Source organism: Tursiops truncatus, chromosome 16 (assembly GCF_011762595.2).
Source record: "Tursiops truncatus isolate mTurTru1 chromosome 16, mTurTru1.mat.Y, whole genome shotgun sequence".
NCBI classification, from domain to species: Eukaryota; Metazoa; Chordata; class Mammalia; order Artiodactyla; family Delphinidae; genus Tursiops; species Tursiops truncatus.
Genome location: NC_047049.1, coordinates 8,620,045 through 8,640,083, shown reverse-complemented (window position 1 = coordinate 8,640,083; position 20,039 = coordinate 8,620,045). Strand labels below are relative to the sequence as shown.

General features: G+C 47.2%; 1 protein-coding gene across 1 annotated transcript in view; it reads left to right on the top strand.

Moving 5' to 3' along the window:
* The window catches only part of BUB3 (BUB3 mitotic checkpoint protein), a 29,993-nt gene extending 26,512 nt beyond the window's left edge, over positions 1-3,481 (top strand). Inside the window, exon 8 of the mRNA XM_033841609.2 lies at positions 720-3,481. Coding sequence (XP_033697500.1) covers positions 720-786 — 67 coding nt within the window. The 3' untranslated portion in view covers positions 787-3,481. The remainder of the gene's footprint in view (positions 1-719) is intronic.
* The last annotated feature ends 16,558 nt before the right edge of the window (positions 3,482-20,039 follow it).

Sequence of the window (20,039 nt, the reverse complement as noted above, 5' to 3'; positions counted from 1 at the left end):
TTGCCTACATTGAAAATAAATTTTGGTTGATGAAATGAACCAAGGGGTTGTTTTTGCAAATCTTAGGCCAGGTGGATCCTCTCTCGGATTTTATTCTACTACCACTACTGTTATGACCACCAGGTCAGGAGGAAGTGCCACTTGTCTTGGTTGGCTAATGGCAGGATGATTTTGTCCAGATCATTTCATGTTTCGGTGTGAAATGGAGATTGTGCCATCCTGATTTACGTCATTGGAAATAACAGCTGTGAAAACACTTTGAAAAACATTTTGAAGAGCTAGGCCACGGTGAGTGGTATTGTTATTAATACTCCTTGTTAATTCTCATTGGAGAGAGTAGTGTTGTGTGGTCCTGGAAAACGGTTTTGGAAGCAGGTGGATCTACGTTCTTACTAGTTGTGTGATCTTAGTGGGTAGATCAGTTAACCTGACTCATCTTCTTTAGAAGAGATAGACAGTAGCTGTCACTCCTCAGTCCTTTTACTTTGTTCTGTTAGCTTAGGATCAGAGGTCAACTTTCCTTTGTCTCATCTGGAAACTTCAGTAGGGCCAATTTCCATCTCAGAGTTAAATAGGGGACTTGAGAAGCTCAGGCACTTTGCCCTTTATCAACCCCCAAAGTGGTTTCTCTTTCCAGAGCTTTATCTATATGAAGCCATTCTCATCCCTGAGAAAACTAACCAATTGCATTTCATTGTTGTTTGATTCCTTGGCTACAGGGCCCTAGGACTTGGAAGAGGTTCGGAGGGACATGTCCAAGGGGCCCAGGGAGGCAGATCAGGCTAAGGGTGCTGGTTTCCTACCCAGCACCCTGTCCTCCTTGCCCACCACCTCCATGCTTCCTGAGGACAGGTGCTTGTGATGAGCACACCCACGGTGCGGGCTGTCTGTCCTTTTCTCTTCTTACTGTCATTCATGAGAGCTGCACCAGGAAGGAATGCATGTGGACCATGGAACCTCCAAAACGACAGAGGATTCAGACGTGGTGTGTAAGTAGGAACATCATTCCTGCCCTGCTGAGAGGCGACCGTGATTTACATGTAAGAATATGGACTTGGCCACAAGGAACCTGAGCGAGGAGCTCTGTGGCCTTGGGCTGGTTTGGGCTTCCTCACCGCTAACATGGGGATGTTGCAGTTGTGGATGCGGCTCAAAGTCCACAGCACAGGGAATGGCACTTTTTATTGCTCTGGTTGTGCCTGTCCTGGGGAAGGGGGCTGGTCCTCACTGCAGGGAAGCTCCTTGAGGGGTCCTGGGGCAGGGTCCTCAGGATGATTCTGCAGTACCCCTGACTCTGGTGTCTTCTTTAAAGTGGCCTCTTCAGTTCCTTCTTTGGCCATTTTCTAAGAATCTGACCAATACCAGTTCCTTCCTGAATTTAACTTGCTCTAAAGCCAAATCAACTTAGATGAAGCGACCAGGATCGGTGCATTTTCTTCTCTTGGTTCCCCATATGAATGGAGGTTATCGTTGCAAGAAGGTGGGACAGTCATATTTTATTCACTGCTTTGATGCTGAATCTTGACAAATATTAAAAGTGAAGAGTATACGGGGAGGGGATCCCAACCCAAGCCAGGAAGCTTTTGAGTGGTTAGAAAAATCATTGCATTAAGCCATAATAAACATCAGTCTGCAGGTATGTTATAGTTTTATGTTTTTTAGAGAACATTTCTACCTGTAACTGCTTTTGTATTGGAGTAGGAAAGCTGGACCCAAATCTGAAAACCTTTCATCTGTTAGCCCTAATACATACTCACAAGTACATCGCAGTCTTGGGGAAGTACAATTAAAAGGCGTAATCCTTTTTTCAAGTCCTCAGGTTTAATTTTCATGATTACGGTAGATTATGAGGCATTCTGCGTCTCGGTCTCCAAGAGAGACAGCGCCTTCTCTTCAGTCCCTTTCAACAGTTGTTTATGGCAGTTTCAGCCTCTTTCTGCCTCTCGGAGGCTCTTTATTTTTAAAGCAAGGCAGACAAGGCCTAAAATTATTCCATTAAAGAGGGGCAATTTTTGTAATGGGACTTAGAGTGCTTTGCAGAAGTGCAGGCAAGTTTCTTCAATATCCTGAGCATTATTCGCTCATTTAGTTAAATGATGTTTCTAATTCCCTGGTAATTACGTGTAATGAGGCACTTTTTCTCTTCTTGATGAGACTTTAGCCTAATATGAGATGGCGTATTTTTTTCTTTTTTTTTTTTTCATGGGGATAATTACCCCTTCCCAGGAAAAGCAGGGTTTGTTGCACAGAATATAGCAAATTATTTTATTTCCTGCCATCTTGACTGCCAGTAAATTATAAAATTAAGTTTCAGTGGTGCATTAGCACCATTTTGGAAAAAGCTCCAGACTATTTTTCTTTTTCTTTTCTTTCTTTCTTTCTTTTTTCTTTTCTTTTCTTTCTTTTTTTTTTTTTTTTAAATTCATGTACTGCTGTCCTCTGGGATTGTAGAGGCTATTATTCATAGAATAGATGTTTTTCTGCCAATTCCTAGTATTCAGATGTATTGAAGCAGCAACATAGGTTTAATTTTTCTGGCTGATATCCAACGTAGAATGTTCTTGTAAGCGTCTTTGTGTTCGGATAATTATCATCACAAAGTTAAGTAATATGTCCCTTCTTTCTCTGCTCTCCCCTCACTCCTCCTTTGGATGTCAAATTACCTTTTTTTTGTGCAGTGCTTCAATTAGATGCAAAGCAACTAAATTTGTATCACATGAAAGTGGTGACACCAACTATTAAAAGGCAAGAAATTCAGAGTTAATATAGTCACTCTCCCTCACTCTTGCTGTTGTTAAAAAGCAAATTTGAAGAGAGAAAAATATGAAGAGAACATAATTAATTAAGGACAATGTCATGTCATATTTTTACTGATTTTAGAATAGTACGTGTGTGTGCATGTGTGTCCATGCATGCGTGTGTGTGTGTGTGCTTCTGCTTTTTTGGTCTTTGTTTCTGAAGAAGAAATATTTCTTAGGTAGCAGAATGGGATGGAAAGAGAAAAAGAGAGCCGAGAACTGGGAGTCAGGTGCTAGAGTTTTAGGCTCTGCCTCACCTGGCTGTGTGGTTTGGGCGTGACGACCTTTTCGAGCCTCAGTTTCCTCCTCTGGAAAATGCACGGGTTCCAGCAGAAGAGCTGTAAGAGTTTAGGAACCTGAAAGGTCTCCATTTTAATTAGTGAAAGGATCATGTATTGGGGTCATTCCAAAGCAGCCTAGATTTGAGGTGTGTGTGTTCCATTACTTTAGTGGAACATATACCTGTGGCTTCTAATCGATGTCCCAGTATTTTCTTTTTCTTGAGGATGACTGAAGACTCTTTTTGTTTGTCCTTTTCGTATAAATGGAAAACACCTGTTTGATGTGGGCTGATTTCTCCATGTTTCGGGAATGGGGAATGTTCACTGAAATGATGAGCCTTTCTCACTCACGTGTGTCATCAACCTGCAATAAAAACCTCCCATCTGGAGTTTTTATTTTAAGAAACTGCTGTTCGGGGTAATTCTGTTTTAGGGTATTTGTGTTACTTACTTCATTTTTCCCCTTGGGATCACCGAGATTCATCTGCTGCTTCCTGGTGGAATGTGTTTGTCTCCTGTGTGTTGGATGACTCTGGTGCCCAACCTGGGGACCTGGCACAGGCCAGCACCTGTGGCCTAAGTACCCCTGTGTCACAGTAAGAAGTACACTTTACACTGGGTTGGATAGTGTCCACACAAAATTCATGTCCATCCAGAACCCATGAATGTGACCTTGTTTGGAAATAGGGTCTTTGCAAATGCAATCCAGGTAAGATGTGGCCATATGCAATTAGGGTGGGCCCTAAATCCAACGTGACTACTGTCCTTATAAGAAGAGGAACATTTGCGCAGACACACAGAAGGAAGATGGAGGCAGAGATTGGAGTGATGCACTTACAAGCCAAGGCACACTGGGGACACCAGAAGCTGGAAGAGGCAAGCGTCCACTAGAGGCTTTGGAGGGAGCACACCCTGCCAACACCTTGATTGTAGACTTCTGGACCCCAGAACTGAGAGTAAATCTCTGTTGTTTGAAGTCACCAAGTTCAGGGTAATTTGTTACAGCAGCGATAGAAAACTAATACAGGCTCTAAGGCACATTCTGATAATTCTGCATCTAGGTAGAAACTGCTGATGAAACCTTTTTTGTGTGTGATTAGTTTGACATATTTCCGTCACTTATAAACATCTATACAAATCTCAGAAAAGAATTTCCCCCTTGGGGGAAAATGGATCTGTATTTTTAATTTTTCCAGCTTTACTGAGATATAATTGACATATAACGTGGTGTAAGTTTAAGGTGCACAACATGTTGATTTGATACACTTATATACAGTGAAATGATTACCGCTGTGTCATTAGCTAACACCTCTGTCACCCCACATAACAGCCATTTCTTTTTTTGTGATGAGAACCTTGAAGATCTACTCTCTTAGCAACTTTCAAGTATATAGTACAGTATAATAATCACTATGCTGTACATTAGATCCCCAAACATATTCGTTCCTATGACTGAAAAGTTTCTCCCCTTTGACCAACATCTCTCCATTTTCCCCAAACCTCAAACCCCGGTAATAGCCATTCTACTCTGTTTCTATGACTTTGGCTCTTTTTAGATTTCACACATAAGGGATACCATACAGTATTTGGCTTTGGCTTTGGCTTCTTCCACTTAGCATAATGCCCATAAGGTCCATCTGTGTAGTCACAAATGGCAGGATTTCTTTCTTTCTCATGGCTGAATGATACTCCATTGTGTATTTGTACCACATCTTCTTTACCCACTCATTAGTTGACGGTCACTTAGGTTGCTTCCATGTCTTGACTCTTGTGAATAATGCTGAAGCGAACCTGGGACTGCATATATCTCTTCAAGATCCTGACTTCGTTTCCTTTGGATATATACCCAGAAGCGGGATTGCTGCAACATTTTAAATTTTTTGAGGAGCCTCCATACTGTTTTCTATATGGTTGTACCAATTTATACTCCCACCAACAGTGCACAAGTTTGATCTTTTCTCCACATCCTCGGCAACACTTGTTATCTCTCGGTTTTTTGATGAGTCATTCTAATAGGTGTGAGGTGTTGTCTCCCTTGTGGTTTTTGTTTACATTTTCCTTATTAATAGTGATGCTGAGCATCTTTTCATGTACCTGTTGGCCATTTGTATTGACACATATTTTAACTGGTGGTTAAATATGGAGGGTGTAAGATGCCACTGGCCCATGTGGGATTGGCCAAATGTTTTGTCTGCTCGTCCAGGCCTGAGCATCCCCAGGGAGGAAGCCAACCTCTGGGCTGGCCTAACACAAGCTTCCAGTTGTTTGTTGCTACTTTAAGGGAACCTTGGGAGTGTTCAGTGGACATCTCAGGGGAGGTGAGGTCAGCAGGGCAGGCTTGGCTGCCCTTCCTCCTTCCTGACTTTAGTCTTTCCACCTGTAAAATGGAACTACTAATGCACTAAACTGTGCGTGAGTGTCAGGTGAAATCAAGAACATGTGATTTAATTCTGCAGTGAGCTCCGTAGATAATTGTTGTTGTTATTTTGATTTCATGTTGGTAAGCCGACCCCCAGGCTTTGAAATGGATACCTGGAGACGAATCTGTGTTGTAATCTCAAGTTACAACTCTGGAGAAGGAATTTTTATTTGTAAGAATGAACAATGGTAGAGGAAACCTGTGTCGCTCTGAATGCAAGAAATGGGACACCCGGCCACTGGCATTGGGGACGCTTCCAGCAGATTCGGCAACCTTTGCTTGAGTTCTTGTTCACTGCAATGACCACTGACCACTTGCTGAGACATCTTCACCAATGTCCAGGTGATCCTCATGTTGTTCCTTGGGTGGCCGAGGGTGGAGGCTGAGGGAGCAGGTGAAAAGGGGGAGGGCTGGCAGTTCCTCTTAGCGTAGGAATCAACACAGATTTGAATATTCAGTCCTAAGGGTTATAAATAATGTGAGTTTTCATTGACGGGAAAGCAGTGCTACATTTAGTACAATAATTAGTTATTTGATTACTTTTGTTTTAGCCTGAAGTAGAGGACAATTGACAAATGTGAATACCTCTGAGACTGATGGGGCACAGTAAACTAACCTTATTTATTACAAAATGCAATTTTATTAATATGAATTGACAGTAATTAATTTGCTAGTGTTGATGTTGTTAATAATTGCATGTAATTTATGAAATATTCATGCTAGAGCAGAATAAAATAACGCATAGGTCCTCTGGCTTATTTGTTTAAAAGGCTGAATATTTCAACAAAGCTTTTCGAATTCAGTGTATTCATATTACAGTGGCTTGAAATCCCACAAAATAACCACAAATATTTGGTTGCATTGTGCCTTTACATTCCTTATTTTAGCAGTTCTTAACTTGACTTCCAGGCACTTCCAGGGATACTGTGACTGTACCTCAGCACACCATGACACTCCTGAAATTAAATAAGAGAATGTAATTTTTACGAGCATCCTCCAAAGATAAAGTACTTACCACTGCACTGTCTATCTTAATCTTCATAAAAATTCCAAAAATAGCTATTTTATTCCCATTTCACAGGTAAGGAAACTAAGGCTGTGAGTGGAGAAGCCTTGGTTCTCGGTAGCCGTGCAAGGTCAAGTGGCAGAGGCAAGCCTCAGCCCAGGTCCTCTAGCTCCTCAATCCAGGACCCACAGAGTGAAATCTAATTTTGCTTTTATTCCAGTTTTTTTTTTTTTTTCTGAATGAAAGTATGGGCTGTTTCCCCCTCCTAATTCAGTTTGGCCCTCTTGTTCCTAGAAAAGGATTGTAATTAGAGAGAATCACAATTGAATTGAGCTAATGCGATCAATGACATAGGAGCTGGAGTCTGTGACCTGGCTCTGTCGAGGCCTTTAGTCACTGTCTCACTTCACAGGCCCCTTCCCCACTCTGCGGGCTGCAGCCCCGGGGCCCCAGGGCAGCTGTGTTTAGGGGGCAGAAGAGGCAGCTGTTGCGTTCTGGAACATGTGCCCGGAGATCCTGGCTCATTTCTAACTCCCTGGGCTGACTTCACAGGCCTGCAACCTGTTCCCACACTCAGAAGGGCCCCTGCATCTGGTTTCCTATTGTCAGCATCCTGAGATTCTGAATCACTTTTAAACAGCAGACCCCACGTTTTCATTTAGCACTGGCCTTGAAAATTATGTAGCTGGTTCCGCGCTCCCTCTGGAACTCGGAGACAAGTCGTCTTGCCCCTCTGAGCCTCAGCTCTTTATCTGAGAAACGAAGATAGGATGTTTTACTCCACAGAGTTCTCAAGGGGTTAAGTGAGAGCATGCCCATGAATGCAACCCACGGCCAATGCCGGGCATCTGTATTAGAGACTGTCTTCCAGCATCAACATCTTTCAGGCCTCACTGAGTGAGCAAGCGCTGGAGCTTGTTCCAGAAGGAGGGCAGCAGGGAGTCTGAGTCCAGTCCAGGCCTCTTCCTGAGCCCCTCCGAGCCCCGTCCCAGGTCAGAGCCACTGGATACTTAAAAATCCGACAAAGACCTAAGTCCACAAATAATTCAGGGTGATAAGTTTGCCCCACATTTTTGGCTGGGGTCTTCGGAGGTCAGCTCTGGAGACAGACAAATGGGGGGAAGTTTAGGGTTCAAAAAACCACCTACGGTGTACGAGTTTTTAGCCCTCAGGCATGTGCCCTACTCATTTTGAGAAGAAAAGAAAAATGCTTTTTGCGCAGAGTTTCCAACTGAAGTTTGTCTTTCTACCTGTGACCTCGGACAGGTCAGTCTTCTCATTTGTAAAATGATAATAATGTTGGTTACCCCCTGGGGTTGTGGGGCGCATTAAATAAGGAAATGCAGGTGGAGCTCTTGGCACAGTGCTTGGCCTGTATACAGGAAGCACTCAGTGAGAGTTAGATTGTCTTTGCCTTCGTCTTCTGATTATTATTAATTGGTAACACTTGTGGGGCTAGCAGACCTCTCAGCTCTCTTTGGCAGGGTAGATGAAGGGTTAAACTGAGGGCAGAGGTGGCACTCTAGGCCTGCCGAACCCCCCTGGCTGCCCCGGCTCCCCCATTTCTCCCTCTGTTCCTCCCCCATGAATACACTGGGGGGTGACTTGTCACCTTTGCTGCCTCCAAGCCCCAAAACCTGCGGAGAGGTTTCAGGTGGGAGCTGGGCTACCATACTGCAGGCTTCTTCCTTGAACCTTGAGCTTTACTCGCTGGACAGTATCTTTATGATCTCCCTGTACTAGGACTGTGATCTAAGTGTCTGCACCCAGAACGCACTCATAGGGGAGCTCCTTATGGATACAGAACACTTTATTCCATTCTGCCTTGAGGCTGACTCGCAGTGAACTACGGTTGAGTGAAGAATGAAACTGAACCTTGAAAGGAAAGGACCTTCTGCTTATAGACAGCACTTTTTTCTCTTTTGCCATTTTATCAATTTTAAGCATACAATTCAGTGGCATCAAGCACATCCACGATGTTGTGCAACCATTGCCACTTTCCATTTCCAGAGCTCTTTCATCATCTGACTCTGAAGCTCTGTACTAATTAAGCAATGACTCCGCATTCTCCCTTCCCCCAGCCCCTGGCCACCACCATCCTTCTTTCTGTCTCTATGGATTTGTCTATTCTGGGTGCCTCAGAATAGACAAATGCAATTGGACAAATGAATAGACATGTGTAATTGGAGTCACACAACATTTGTCCTTTTGTATCTAGCTGCTTTCACATAGCATGTTTTCAAGTTTCATCCATGCTGGAACATGTATCAGAATTTCATTCCTTTTTAAGGCTGAATAATATTCCACTGCTTGGATAGACCACATTTGGTTTACCCATTCATCAATCAATGGACAGATGGGGTTGCTTGGGTTTTGCCTACCTTTGGCTATTTTGAATAGTGCTGCTGTGAACATGATGTGTAAGTATCTTTGAGTCCCTGCTTTCAGTTCTTCTGGATATATACCTAGGAATGGAATTACTAGGTCATATGATGATTCTGTGTTTTTTGTTTTTGGAAGAACTGTCAAACTGTTTTCCATGCAGCTGCACCATTTTACGTTCCCCCTAGCAATGGATGAGGGCTCAGTTTCTATACATCTTTGCCTACACTTGTTATTTTAGGTAAGTACTTTTAGCCCCGAGGCAAACCATCTCCTTGTTCTTCCTATAAATATATAGGCATCTTTGCTGAAAGCAGGCTTCCATTCTAAGCTGGCAAGAACCAGTTAAGGAAAGGAGACAGTCTGGGAGAGACGCGGTCATTAACCTTTGCTCCACGATGCTGAGGCCAGCCCTGCTCCTTAGTAAACGGACGGGGTAATCTCTGTGGCTGGGGCAGTTGAGTGCCCACACTCCTCTCTGCTTTTCCCGGGACAAGAGCGTCAGGGAAATGGAGGGCATAGTGGGGGGAAAGCGGTGGCCTCTGCTGCCGTTCTTGGTTAATTCTGTCTAAAGAATGTGCAGTGAAATTTGTGTCCATATGACCCACTGCAGCAAGTAATGAACCTCTCTTTTCTGGGCAGAGGTATGGGTGGGGTGTGGCGGCCGGGCCCACTGAGGGGCAGGATGAATAGGCCAGGCGCTTTGTGCTGGAGCCAGCGTTTGGACTGTAACTCTAATCGTTTTCGTGATCCACGAGCCTCATGAGCACACCGAGCCATCAAACACCCCCCGCTCCGCCCTTCACGTGGGACCCCAGTGGGTGTCAATTGGGGCTGCTCTATGGAAATGGTGTCCTGGGATTCCAAAAACACAGCATCTCAGCCCACCAGGCCCTCTCTCTGCAGCAGAAGGCAAATGGCCTGGAGGGAGGATGAGGGTCCCGGGTTCTCTGGACTGAGAACCCCTGGATCTGCTAGAGATTCTGACCTGTCCCTGCAGTGACCAAGGCACTGGGAGGGGGCTCGTCTTCATTGGTGTAGCTGGCCTTCTTCCCTGGTGAAGGGCTGAGGCTGGCAGGAGTCTCTGGGTGCCACAAGGGTCCATCTGCAGGGCAGGACCTGCATGCAGGCATGCTGACCTGTGGCACAGGACTGACAGGGACAGGGGATGGTCCTTAAGTGAAGGCAAATGGAGAGAGAGAGAGTGCATATCAACGACCAGTAATTCCTGAACACTCCAGGCTCAGTGCCAGTGGAGGGGTGGTGGGCACAGAACCACTGTCCTGCCTTCCTGGGCACTTGCCTTCCTGGGCTCTTGCTTGGGCAGCGAGTGGTGCCTGTGCTTGTTGAGTGCTGTGTGTGTGGCACGGTGCCGCGTCCTGGGCCGAGCCCTCACCCACCACCCTATGGTGGGGATTCCTGGCTCCACTTTGCAGCATGACTTGGGTTGTCACTATATTTCCCAGTTGCGTGGCTTTGGGAAGTCAGTGGACCTCTCTGAGCCTTAGTTTCATCATCTAGAAGTGGGGATAATAGTCTTCATGGGGAGAATAAATGTGAAAACCCTGTCTGTAAAGGAGAAAACCTGTTTTACATGTTGGTGCTATATGGGGTGCAAAAACCACTGTATCACAAAGTTATGAAGATGTTAGGAGATATATGAACGAATAATGAGAACTTAGAATAGCTTACATGTTCAGGTGCAAATGTTGATGGAATCGCGTGCAATTATAAGCAATACCAGCAGGATAACCACTGCCCAGCTAGTGGGGGCTGAACAGGGATCCGCACTCTGGTCCTTCAGAGACCAAAGCCCATGTTTTTAAGCACCACACTGCAGGGCCCCTGCTAGCTTTTGTGAGTCTCAAAACCACCCTGTTCTGGAGGCCAGGAAAGAATTAATAACCCCTTTAAAAGATGGGGAGACTGAAGTTGGAGAGAGGACCCGATACCTGGAGAAATACTAGGCAGTAGGGGCTGAGGACATTTAATTTCAGAAGCTGGGGTCTGGAGTTCATAATTCATTCATTTATTTAACAAATGTTTATTGAGCAGATATTATGTACCAGGGACTGGTCTGGGTGTTTTGGGCACCATGGTGAGCAAAACCAGATACAGTTGCAGCTCTCATGGAGCTTCTGGGCTATGGAGGAGGCAGAGCAAGTAACTAACCACACAAATGAGCTGTGCTGTTGTAAAGGATGCAGGCATCTGCAAACGGCAGACACGTGATGTAAGGAGGGCCTGGAAAAGGCTGTTGGGCAGCTTCCGCCTTCTAGAAAGGAAGATAAAGAGGGAGGGAGGCCTGAGCAAAGGCCCTGGGGCAGCTCCAAGGGACTGTGGCGTTGGAGCTGAGAGCAGGGAGCGAGGGTGGGACAATATATGGTGGGGGAAGGGGGTCAGGGCCATGTTACGGGGTTTTGTCCTTATCCTGAGAGCAGTGGGAAGCTTTCTGAGGGTTTTCACCAGGAGAACGATACAGATCAAATTTGGGCTCTGAAAAGTTCACTCTAGCTTCAGTGTGGAGAATCCGCTCGGAGCAAAACCATTCAAAGTGACAAAAAACAAAGAACATACCAGTTGAGTAAAATCTTAAATAGCTGATTCATTAACTAGACTAACAAAGTCAAGAAATGCTCCCACCAGGACTTCCCTGGTGGCGCAGTGGTTAAGAATCCGCCTGCCAATGCAGGGCACACGGGTTCCAGCCCTGGTCCAGGAAGATCCCACGTGCTGTGGAGCAACTAAGCCCATGCGCCACAACTACGGAGCCTGCACTCTAGAGCCCACGAGCCACAACTACTGAGCCTGCGTGCCACAACTACTGAAGCCCGCGCGCCTAGAGCCTGTGCTCTGCAGCAAGAGAAGCCACCGCAATGAGAAGCCCGCAGACTGCAAGAAGAGTAGCCCTCGCTCGCCGCAACTAGAGAAAGCCCACCTGCAGCAACGAAGACCCAACACAGCCAAAAATAAACAAATAAAATAAATAAATTTATTAAAAAAAAAGAAATGCCCCCACCCAATCACTCGCACGTGTGCATGGCATGTGCACAGCATCATCACAGCACACCTGGGCATACGACCAGATGGAGGACGTCCCCGAGCCTCTCGTTTCTGTGCCCACACAGTTGGCTCAGCACCTGAGCTGACTTCCTGGGCCCTCAAGACGTGCCTGCTGTGGACTTATATACGCTACTAAATGTAAAACAGATAGCTAGTGGGAAGCAGCCGCATAGCACAGGGAGATCAGCTCGGTGCTTTGTGACCGCCCAGAGGGGTGGGATAGGGAGGGTGGGAGGGAGATGCAGGAGGGAGGAGATGTGGGGATATATGTTTATGTATAGCTGATTCTCTTTGTTATAAAGCAGAAAGTAACACACCATTGTAAAGCAATTATACTCCAATAAAGATGTTTAAAAAAAAAAAAAGACATGCCTGCTGCATAAATGGACACATGAGTGATGGTGCCATCCTGCCAGCCAGGCTGTGACATCTGAGTCCACACTCCGTGAGGTGAGAGGATTTCTGAGGGTGCCTGTTTCCAGGGTACTGACTCCCCCCTCATCCCTCCAAGCTTAGGGGCTGGTAGGTTGGTCCCTGAGGGGCTGGGCAGTGGAAGTAGGAGGTGCTGAGGGTAGGAATGAGAAAGTAACTGCTTAGTACTGAGAAGTCCAAGGGGAAGGTCACTTAAAACCACACCTGCACCCCTGCACACCATCCTTCGGGGAGACCGTGAAGGAAGGAGAATGGGGAGTTAATATCAAACCTGTAAGGTGGTTTTTTTTTTTTAAGATATTTTATTTAAAGTAATTTTTTAATTAAAAAAAATTTTATTGGTGCATGGTTGATTTACAATGTTGTGTTAGTTTCAGGTGTATAGCAAACTGATTCAGTTATACATATACATATATCCATTCTTTTTCAGATTCTTTTCTCATGTAGGTTATCACAGAATACTGAGTAGAGTTCCCTGTGCTGTATCGTAGGTCCTTGTTGGTTATCCATCTTATATATAGTACTGTGTGTATGTTAATCTCAAGTTCCTGATTTATCCCTCCGACCCTGATTTATCCCTCCCCGAGCCAAGGGTCGATTTATCCCCCGACCCTTAAAGACTAAGGGTCCCTCAAAACAGAGGAGACTTGAGGGTGGGCGTGGGGGAGGGCGGGGGCTGGATTCCTTCCCATGTCATGCACATGTGCCCCCTCTCCCTGGAACTTCCGTGGTGTGCTCTTTTTTTTTTTTTTTTTGGCTGCTTTGGGTCCTTGTTGCTGAGTATGGGCTTTCTCCAGTTGCGGCGAGCGGGAGCTACTCTTCGTTGCGGTGCACGGGTCTCTCACTGCGGTGGCTTTTCTTGTGGAGCACGGGGCTCTAGGTGCGCGGGCTTCAGTAGTTGTGGCACGTGGACTCAGTAGTTGTGGTTCGCGGGCTCTGGAGCACAGGCTCAGTAGTTGTGGCGCACGGGCTTAGCTGCTCCGTGGCATGTGGGATCCTCCCAGACCAGGGATCAAACCCATGTCCCGCATTGGCAGGCGGATTCTTAACCACTGCGCCACCAGGGGAAGTCCCCCGTGGTGTGCTCTTAATGGGGCCATTTCTTACACTCGCTGCCTCAGAACTGGAGGTGGGCCGGGTGAATGAGTTTAAGAGGGAGCCTTGGCTTTTCCGGCAGCAATCTGGGAAAAGACATCAGCAGGAGAGAGATTGGCGAGAGAGCAGGAGCTTGCCAGGGTGAAGGGTTACTCTTTTATAACTTGGAGGCCTGGACAGTGAGATGCACCCTTCCTGCTGGCTCCGCTGCAGCCTCTGCCACTCCATCTAGCCTGACCTGTGGTTTGAGATGAGCTAGTCAATTCCTTGAGGGTGATGGAGAGAATGAATGCGTCACAAAGCAATTTGGTGCCAAGTGTCTGAAGGAGGAGTGGCAGCTAGAGACAGAGGGGTCGGTGGGGGGGCTCACGTGGTGCGGGGGCCACCTGACTGGGGTCCCTGGGGCCCATATCAGAGCTGGGATTCTCCAGGACTGAGCTGTGTTTGCTCAGCCTTGTGGCTTGTGAGATGAGTCAGCCTGGGTAGGTGTCCAAGTCTGTCCTGGTGTATTAATTATCTATCGCTACCCAAACCTTAGTGGCTTCAAACAAAAAATTAGGATTTCAAACAGCCCATGGGACAGAAATCCACGAGTGGCTTATTTGGGCCCTGGCACAGGGCCTCTCAGGAGGCTGCAGTCAAGCTCTTGGTGGGTGGGGCTCCAGGCATCTCAAAGCTCAACTGGGGCTGGTGAATTCACCTCCAAGAGAGCTCACTTGCCTGCCTGGCAAGTTAGCGCTGGCTGTCGGCAGGAGGCCTCAGTTCCTTGCCGCGTGGACCTCTCCGTCGGGCTGCTTGAGTGTCCTCACAACAGGGTGGCCAGCTTCCCTGAGAATGAGCATCCAAAGGTGAAAGCAGTGACTTTCAGGACCAACCTCAGAGTCACGCTCTGCCAGTTTGCAATGTACTGTTGGTTTCACAGGGCAGCCCTCTTTCGTACGGAGGGGACCACACAGGGACGTAAATACTCAGACGCAAGGATCACTGGGGACCATCTGGAGGCTGGCAACCCCACCCGTAAGAGAGCAACTGTGTGTGCACGCTGCCTTGATGTGGGGATAAAAGGAGATCTTGGACTTCCCTGGGGGTGCAGTGGTTAAGAATCCGCCTGCAAATGCAGGGGACATGGGTTCGAGCCCTGGTCCGGGAAGACCCTACATGCCGCGGAGCAACTAAGCCCGTGTGGCACAACGACTGAGGCTGTGCTGTTGAGCCCACGAGCCACAGCTACTGAGCCTGTATGCCACAACTACTGAAGCCTGCTCACCTAGAGCCCATGCTCCACTACAAGGGAACCCACTGCAATGAGAAGCCTGTGCACCGCAACAAAGAGTAGCCCACGCTTGCTGCAACTAGAGAAATGCCGGTGCGCAGTAATGAAGACCCAAAGCAGCCAAAAAAAGAAAAGGAGATCTTGTGTGGGAAAGAACTCAGAGAAGCAGAGGGGTGGGACGTGCTGTCATGGTTAGGAGCTCAGGCTTGGGGCACGACAGGATGAGGCGTCTGAAATGAGAGGTGCTGTAAGGGTAAAACACACTTCAGATTTCTAGGACTTAATATGAAAAAGAGAATGTAAATGATCTCATTAAATGTTGAAATGATATTTTGGATAGTGTGCTAAAGACATTTTTTATTAAAATCAATTTCACTTGTTTCTTTTCATTTGTTAAGGTGGCTACTAGAAAATTTAAAATGACAGATGTGGCTGGCATTTTATTTCATCAGATAGCGCTGGCCTGGGCCATGAGCCCGGGATTGGAGTCCTCATCTATCTCCCCCGCAGAAGTTCCAGAGGGCTCAGTGCATGGCTGAGTGAGTGCTCTGAGCACAGTACACATCCAGGGAATGTTGAATAGGCAGCTGGGGAGAGGGAATACCAAGATCTTTGGCGTCAGACAAACCTGGATTCGAATCCTGGCTCCATTTCCAAGGTCCCTAACCTGTATGATCAGAGATTCCACAGAATGCCTCCCCCAGTCTCTGCTCAGCTCATTTTGCTCAATTCAGATGAAAATGCAAACGAGGTGGGACCTTGGACTAATGGGAGGGTTCATTATGCAGGTTCTTCGTATAAATGCACGCTGGCCTCAGGCTAGAAGCAGCTAAGGGGCTCACTGGGGACTAGGCTAAGGAGTGGCAGCATGTGAGCTGAGACACATGGGCAGGCCTGTACCTGTACCACCAGCCACATGGTGGCCGTTGGCAGAAGCAGCTTTGGATTTTCTGATTTTCCTGTTCTGCTTCTGTGTCCCTCTGTGGCCTTGTCTTGATCCCTGATGGAAGCGGAGGCTACCTACCAGGGAGTGAGAACAGATCAGCCTGCCAGTACTGTCCCATGCCCTTATCCCATCATGGGCGACAGCTTGAGGAGGTGCCTCCTGACAGGGGAAACTGGTCCCAGGGCAGTGGAGCAGCGACATGTCAGAGGGGCAGCCCACCTCCCCAGGGCCCCTCCGCAGGGGCCTCCCTCCCCATCCCTCCCCTGAGAACCAGCTCTGAGCTCCACACCCTATCTCTGTTCCCAGAGGGAGCGGAGACAAACAAAAGGGAGTCGTTTTTGCTGTTATCAAGACACAAAATCCTTACACTTAATTAAAACATGCCATGGCAACCAGCGTGGTGCGGGTAGCTAGGCTCGGAGTGTCCGTCGCCACCGAGGGTGATGCCCACGTGCCGTCTCTTTGTTCCAGGAGAGGTGACCGCGCTGTGCCTTTTGTGAGCATGGCCTTTGTCTGCAGCTCCAAGGATGGAAACTTGGGGCCTCACTGGGGCTGACGCTTGTGACCATTTTTGGGCCAGTGCCCTCTCCAGGCTAGGAAGCCAGGCAATCCCAGAGCAGGTTTGGACCCCCCTACATCAGCTGAAGGCCCCAATGGGGACAAAGTTGTGACCAGATGCAGTCCCCATACTCTGGATGCTGCTGGGTGGGACACACACAGCCAGATTGCTACTGGACAGGGGATACAGACTTTGGTAGGGAGGCAAGCATCTGGTGGGAGGAATCAGAGAAGGCTTCCTGGAGGAGGGTTCACCTGAGTATTAGTCAGGAGTTGCGGGAATAGCCAGAGTCTGGTGGAAGGAGTGGCACAAGCCCAGGCATGGAGGTGAGAGAGAGCACGGTGTGCGGGGGCTGACGCAGGTCTGTGCTCCTAGACCACGAGGTGCCAGGAGAAAGTTTAGGGGACCGCAGCTGAGAGGCATAGATGTTCCTTGGTGTGGGAGACAGGGAGCCACAGAAGGTTGCTGAGTAGATGAGAGTCAGGTCAGAGTCTGCTGAGCTGGGTGTGTGGCACTGGGCAGAGTCCCGTCCAACGCCGCCGAATGCCCCTGCCCGGGGACCCTGACCCACCCACCGCGGAGGAGCTGGCAGCCTCGCCCGCAAGCCATGTCCCTTCATGTTTTTGCTTTCAGTCACGTTTTCTTCATGCTCAACAGCTTTCATCTGAAAAAGGAAATTTGCAGAAAATGAGACACCAGCGCCACTTGCCGTGAAGGAGATGCGAGGGCAGAAGTGGCTGGAGTAGGAGTGGTGCGAGTCTGAAGGGGCCCCAGCCTGGCTCACAGGGGGGAAAAAAATGATGGCTCCTCTCTCTCCTCTCTTCCTGTGAGGTTCAGACTTCTGCTGCGGCCACAAGGGGTTCCTGGTGGGGAGAGTGGATGACCTCAGAGAATTCTGATTCCCACTGCAGAAGGACACGGCGAAGTGCATGCCCAGTGCAAGGAAACTCAGCATCCAGGGACTGGAGCAGTCTTGGAGTCAGGTGTCAGACAGCTGTGTGACCTCAGGCAAGTCACTTAACCTTTCTGAGCCTTGGGTTTCTCATTTTTAACACAGGGAAAGGATAAAATCACTTATGTGAAACATGTAGCAGGTGCTTGCTGCACAGAAGTTCTTCAAAACGTGACATCTGTTGTTTCCAGTTCAAAGTGACAGACAAGTGAACTGAGTCCAATGTGGTTCACTTACATCAGAGCTCATCAACTTCAGATTTCTCCAGGAGTCTGAAGGCTTTCGAGGCTGGCTGTGGAGAGAGAGGGACCACTTTAGCGATGCAACTCCCTTCTTTAGCAGTGGTAGAAAACCCTCTGGAACACAGGGACAGGGTGAACCTTTCCTTGACAGAAGCCAACCCAGGGCCCTTCCCCAGAAGGGGAGTGTCTGCAGCTGTAGACAAGAGGGTCCCAGGGCATCTGCTTCCTCTACTGCCTGTGCACAGTGGGCTTCAGGTACCGATGCCAGGCCAGCGGTGACAGCGTTGGCTGTAGCCAAGAGAGTCCTTAGATTTAAGAGCCAAGTCCTTAGACTTGGATTTAAGATACAACTGCCTTAATACCCTAAATTAAAGTTCTATTAAGGTTTCTTATGTTCCAGATGCCTTGAGCTACTGCATAGAGAACGCAGGCTCTTGGGTCATGTGTCTCGTGGCTCTAGACTAGGCAGGAGACGACACAGGCCGGCATGGCATGCATGGGGCCAGGGTGGGAAGCCCAGAAACCTCATTTTGGGGACTTCTTTGTCCAGAGACAGAATCCATCTCAGTACAAAGGCTGTTGCTTGGGTGGGGTAGATTTCCAGGGTCTTTAAATGCCATAAATACAGAGGCTCTGATTTAAGAGCCTCGTGGACAGTAATTTTTTAGGTCATTTATACAGCTTGAGGCCTTCCCCCTCCCATCCAGTTTTACCCTGTGTCTTCTCGAGCCCAGCCTGGGAAGGAGGAACTGGTTTTCTTTAAATAAACACGGGCTGCTGCATCCGATTCAGATGGGGGCGGTTTAAGGACCCTTGTGATTCCTCAGTTCGCTTCTGAGGTTTAGGACTTTGGAATGAATTAAAGCACCAAAGGCAAGAAGCCTGGAAGGGAGAAAATGATGATTCCAGCTGGTTCCTCCCAGCACCCGCGTTGCCTGTGGCAGTCTGCCCCACGGGGAGCCCGAGCCACTGAGAGGGAAATGGCACAATTCAGGACCGTTTAGAGACTGGGCTCATATATCAGCCATTAGGGAATTTTACTGGATGAGAAAATGAGAACTTTTTGTAGTTGCTAAAAAGCACCATTCTTAATTTGACCTCTTCTTGGCCGTGGGAGATGGGCACTTTATCTGAAACACAAGTGCACAGAAAAGGAAGAAAAAGAAAGCCATTGGTGTGAGGAGGGGCGGCCAGGCTGCATCCCGTTCCCGAGGCCACATATCTACCTTGGTCCCTGGACCAAGTTCGAGGGATAAGACAGGGTCATCAGCGACCCTGTCTTATGGCTCTGACGGGTGGAGGCTCTGATGGAAAGTGTGCTTTAAGACACTGTGGACCTAGAGATTATCATACTGAATGAAGTAAGTCAGACAGAGAAAGACAGATATCATGTGATATTGTTTATATGTGGAATCTATAAAAAATGATACAAATGAACTTATTTATAAAGGAGAAATAGTCTCACAGACATAGAAAACAGACACGGTTACCAAAGGGGAAAGGGTGGGGGAGCGATAAACTAGGAGTTTGGGTTTAAAATATAAACACTACTACGTATAAAATAGATGACTAACAAGGACTACTTACTGTATAGCACAGGAAACTACACTCAATATCTTGTAATAACCAATAATGGAAAAGAATCTAAAAAAGAACATATATATGTAACTGAATCACTTTGCTATACACCTGAAAGCAACACGACATTGTAAATCAACTGTATTTCAATAAATTTTTTTTTAAAACCTTCAAAAACAAAACAAAACAGATGCTGTGTACATTGGACCAAACCACACAGTGACTTAGTACTTGTAGCAAATGACATTTACAATCAAAGTTTGAAAGGTGCAGTTTTGCAGTAGCCTGAACAAAGCCCAAGAATAGGAGGGAAAGAGGTTTGAGGGGGCCAGAGTGGTGGGGTGGGTTGCTTCAAAGAAGAATTAGAAAAAACAAAGAGAGACTTTTATGAGTGGCATTTCCCATCCTGAGACTTCGTGACATAGAGTAGGACATCAGCTTTAACAGAATGCCAACCAAAAACGGCTTGGAGGATTGTTTATAGTCAGAGCGAATTTCTCATTTCTAAAATGACACTCTTCTAAGTCATGGGGAGACAATCACTACCAGAACAGGCAGTGAGGGATGAGGGGGTCCCCTTGCCTGGAACCCAAGCCCCCTCCCTTATGATAAATCAGAAGGACGCTTTTAGCAGCCTGGGCCTGTGTAGTAGGTGTGTAGGGATAGCTCACTGTGGCTTTAATTTGAATTTCTTGATTACAAGAGAGGTTGATTACCTTCTTATATGTTTATTGGCATTTGGATTTCCTCTATGTGAAATGTCTCTTTAAGTCCTTTGCCCTTTAAAAAGTATTGGCTTGTTCGAGTTTAATCAAACTGATTTCTGAGACTTCTCTATACGTCCCGGGTCCGAGCCTTTGTTGGTTTTAAGGAGTGCACATTTTTTTCTGCTCTGCTCTGTGGCTTCCTTTTTTCCCTCTCTTAATGGTATATTTTGATAAACAGAAATCTTAAAATTTTGGTGTAGTCGATTATATCAGGATTTTCCCTTATGGTTAATATTTTCTGTCTTG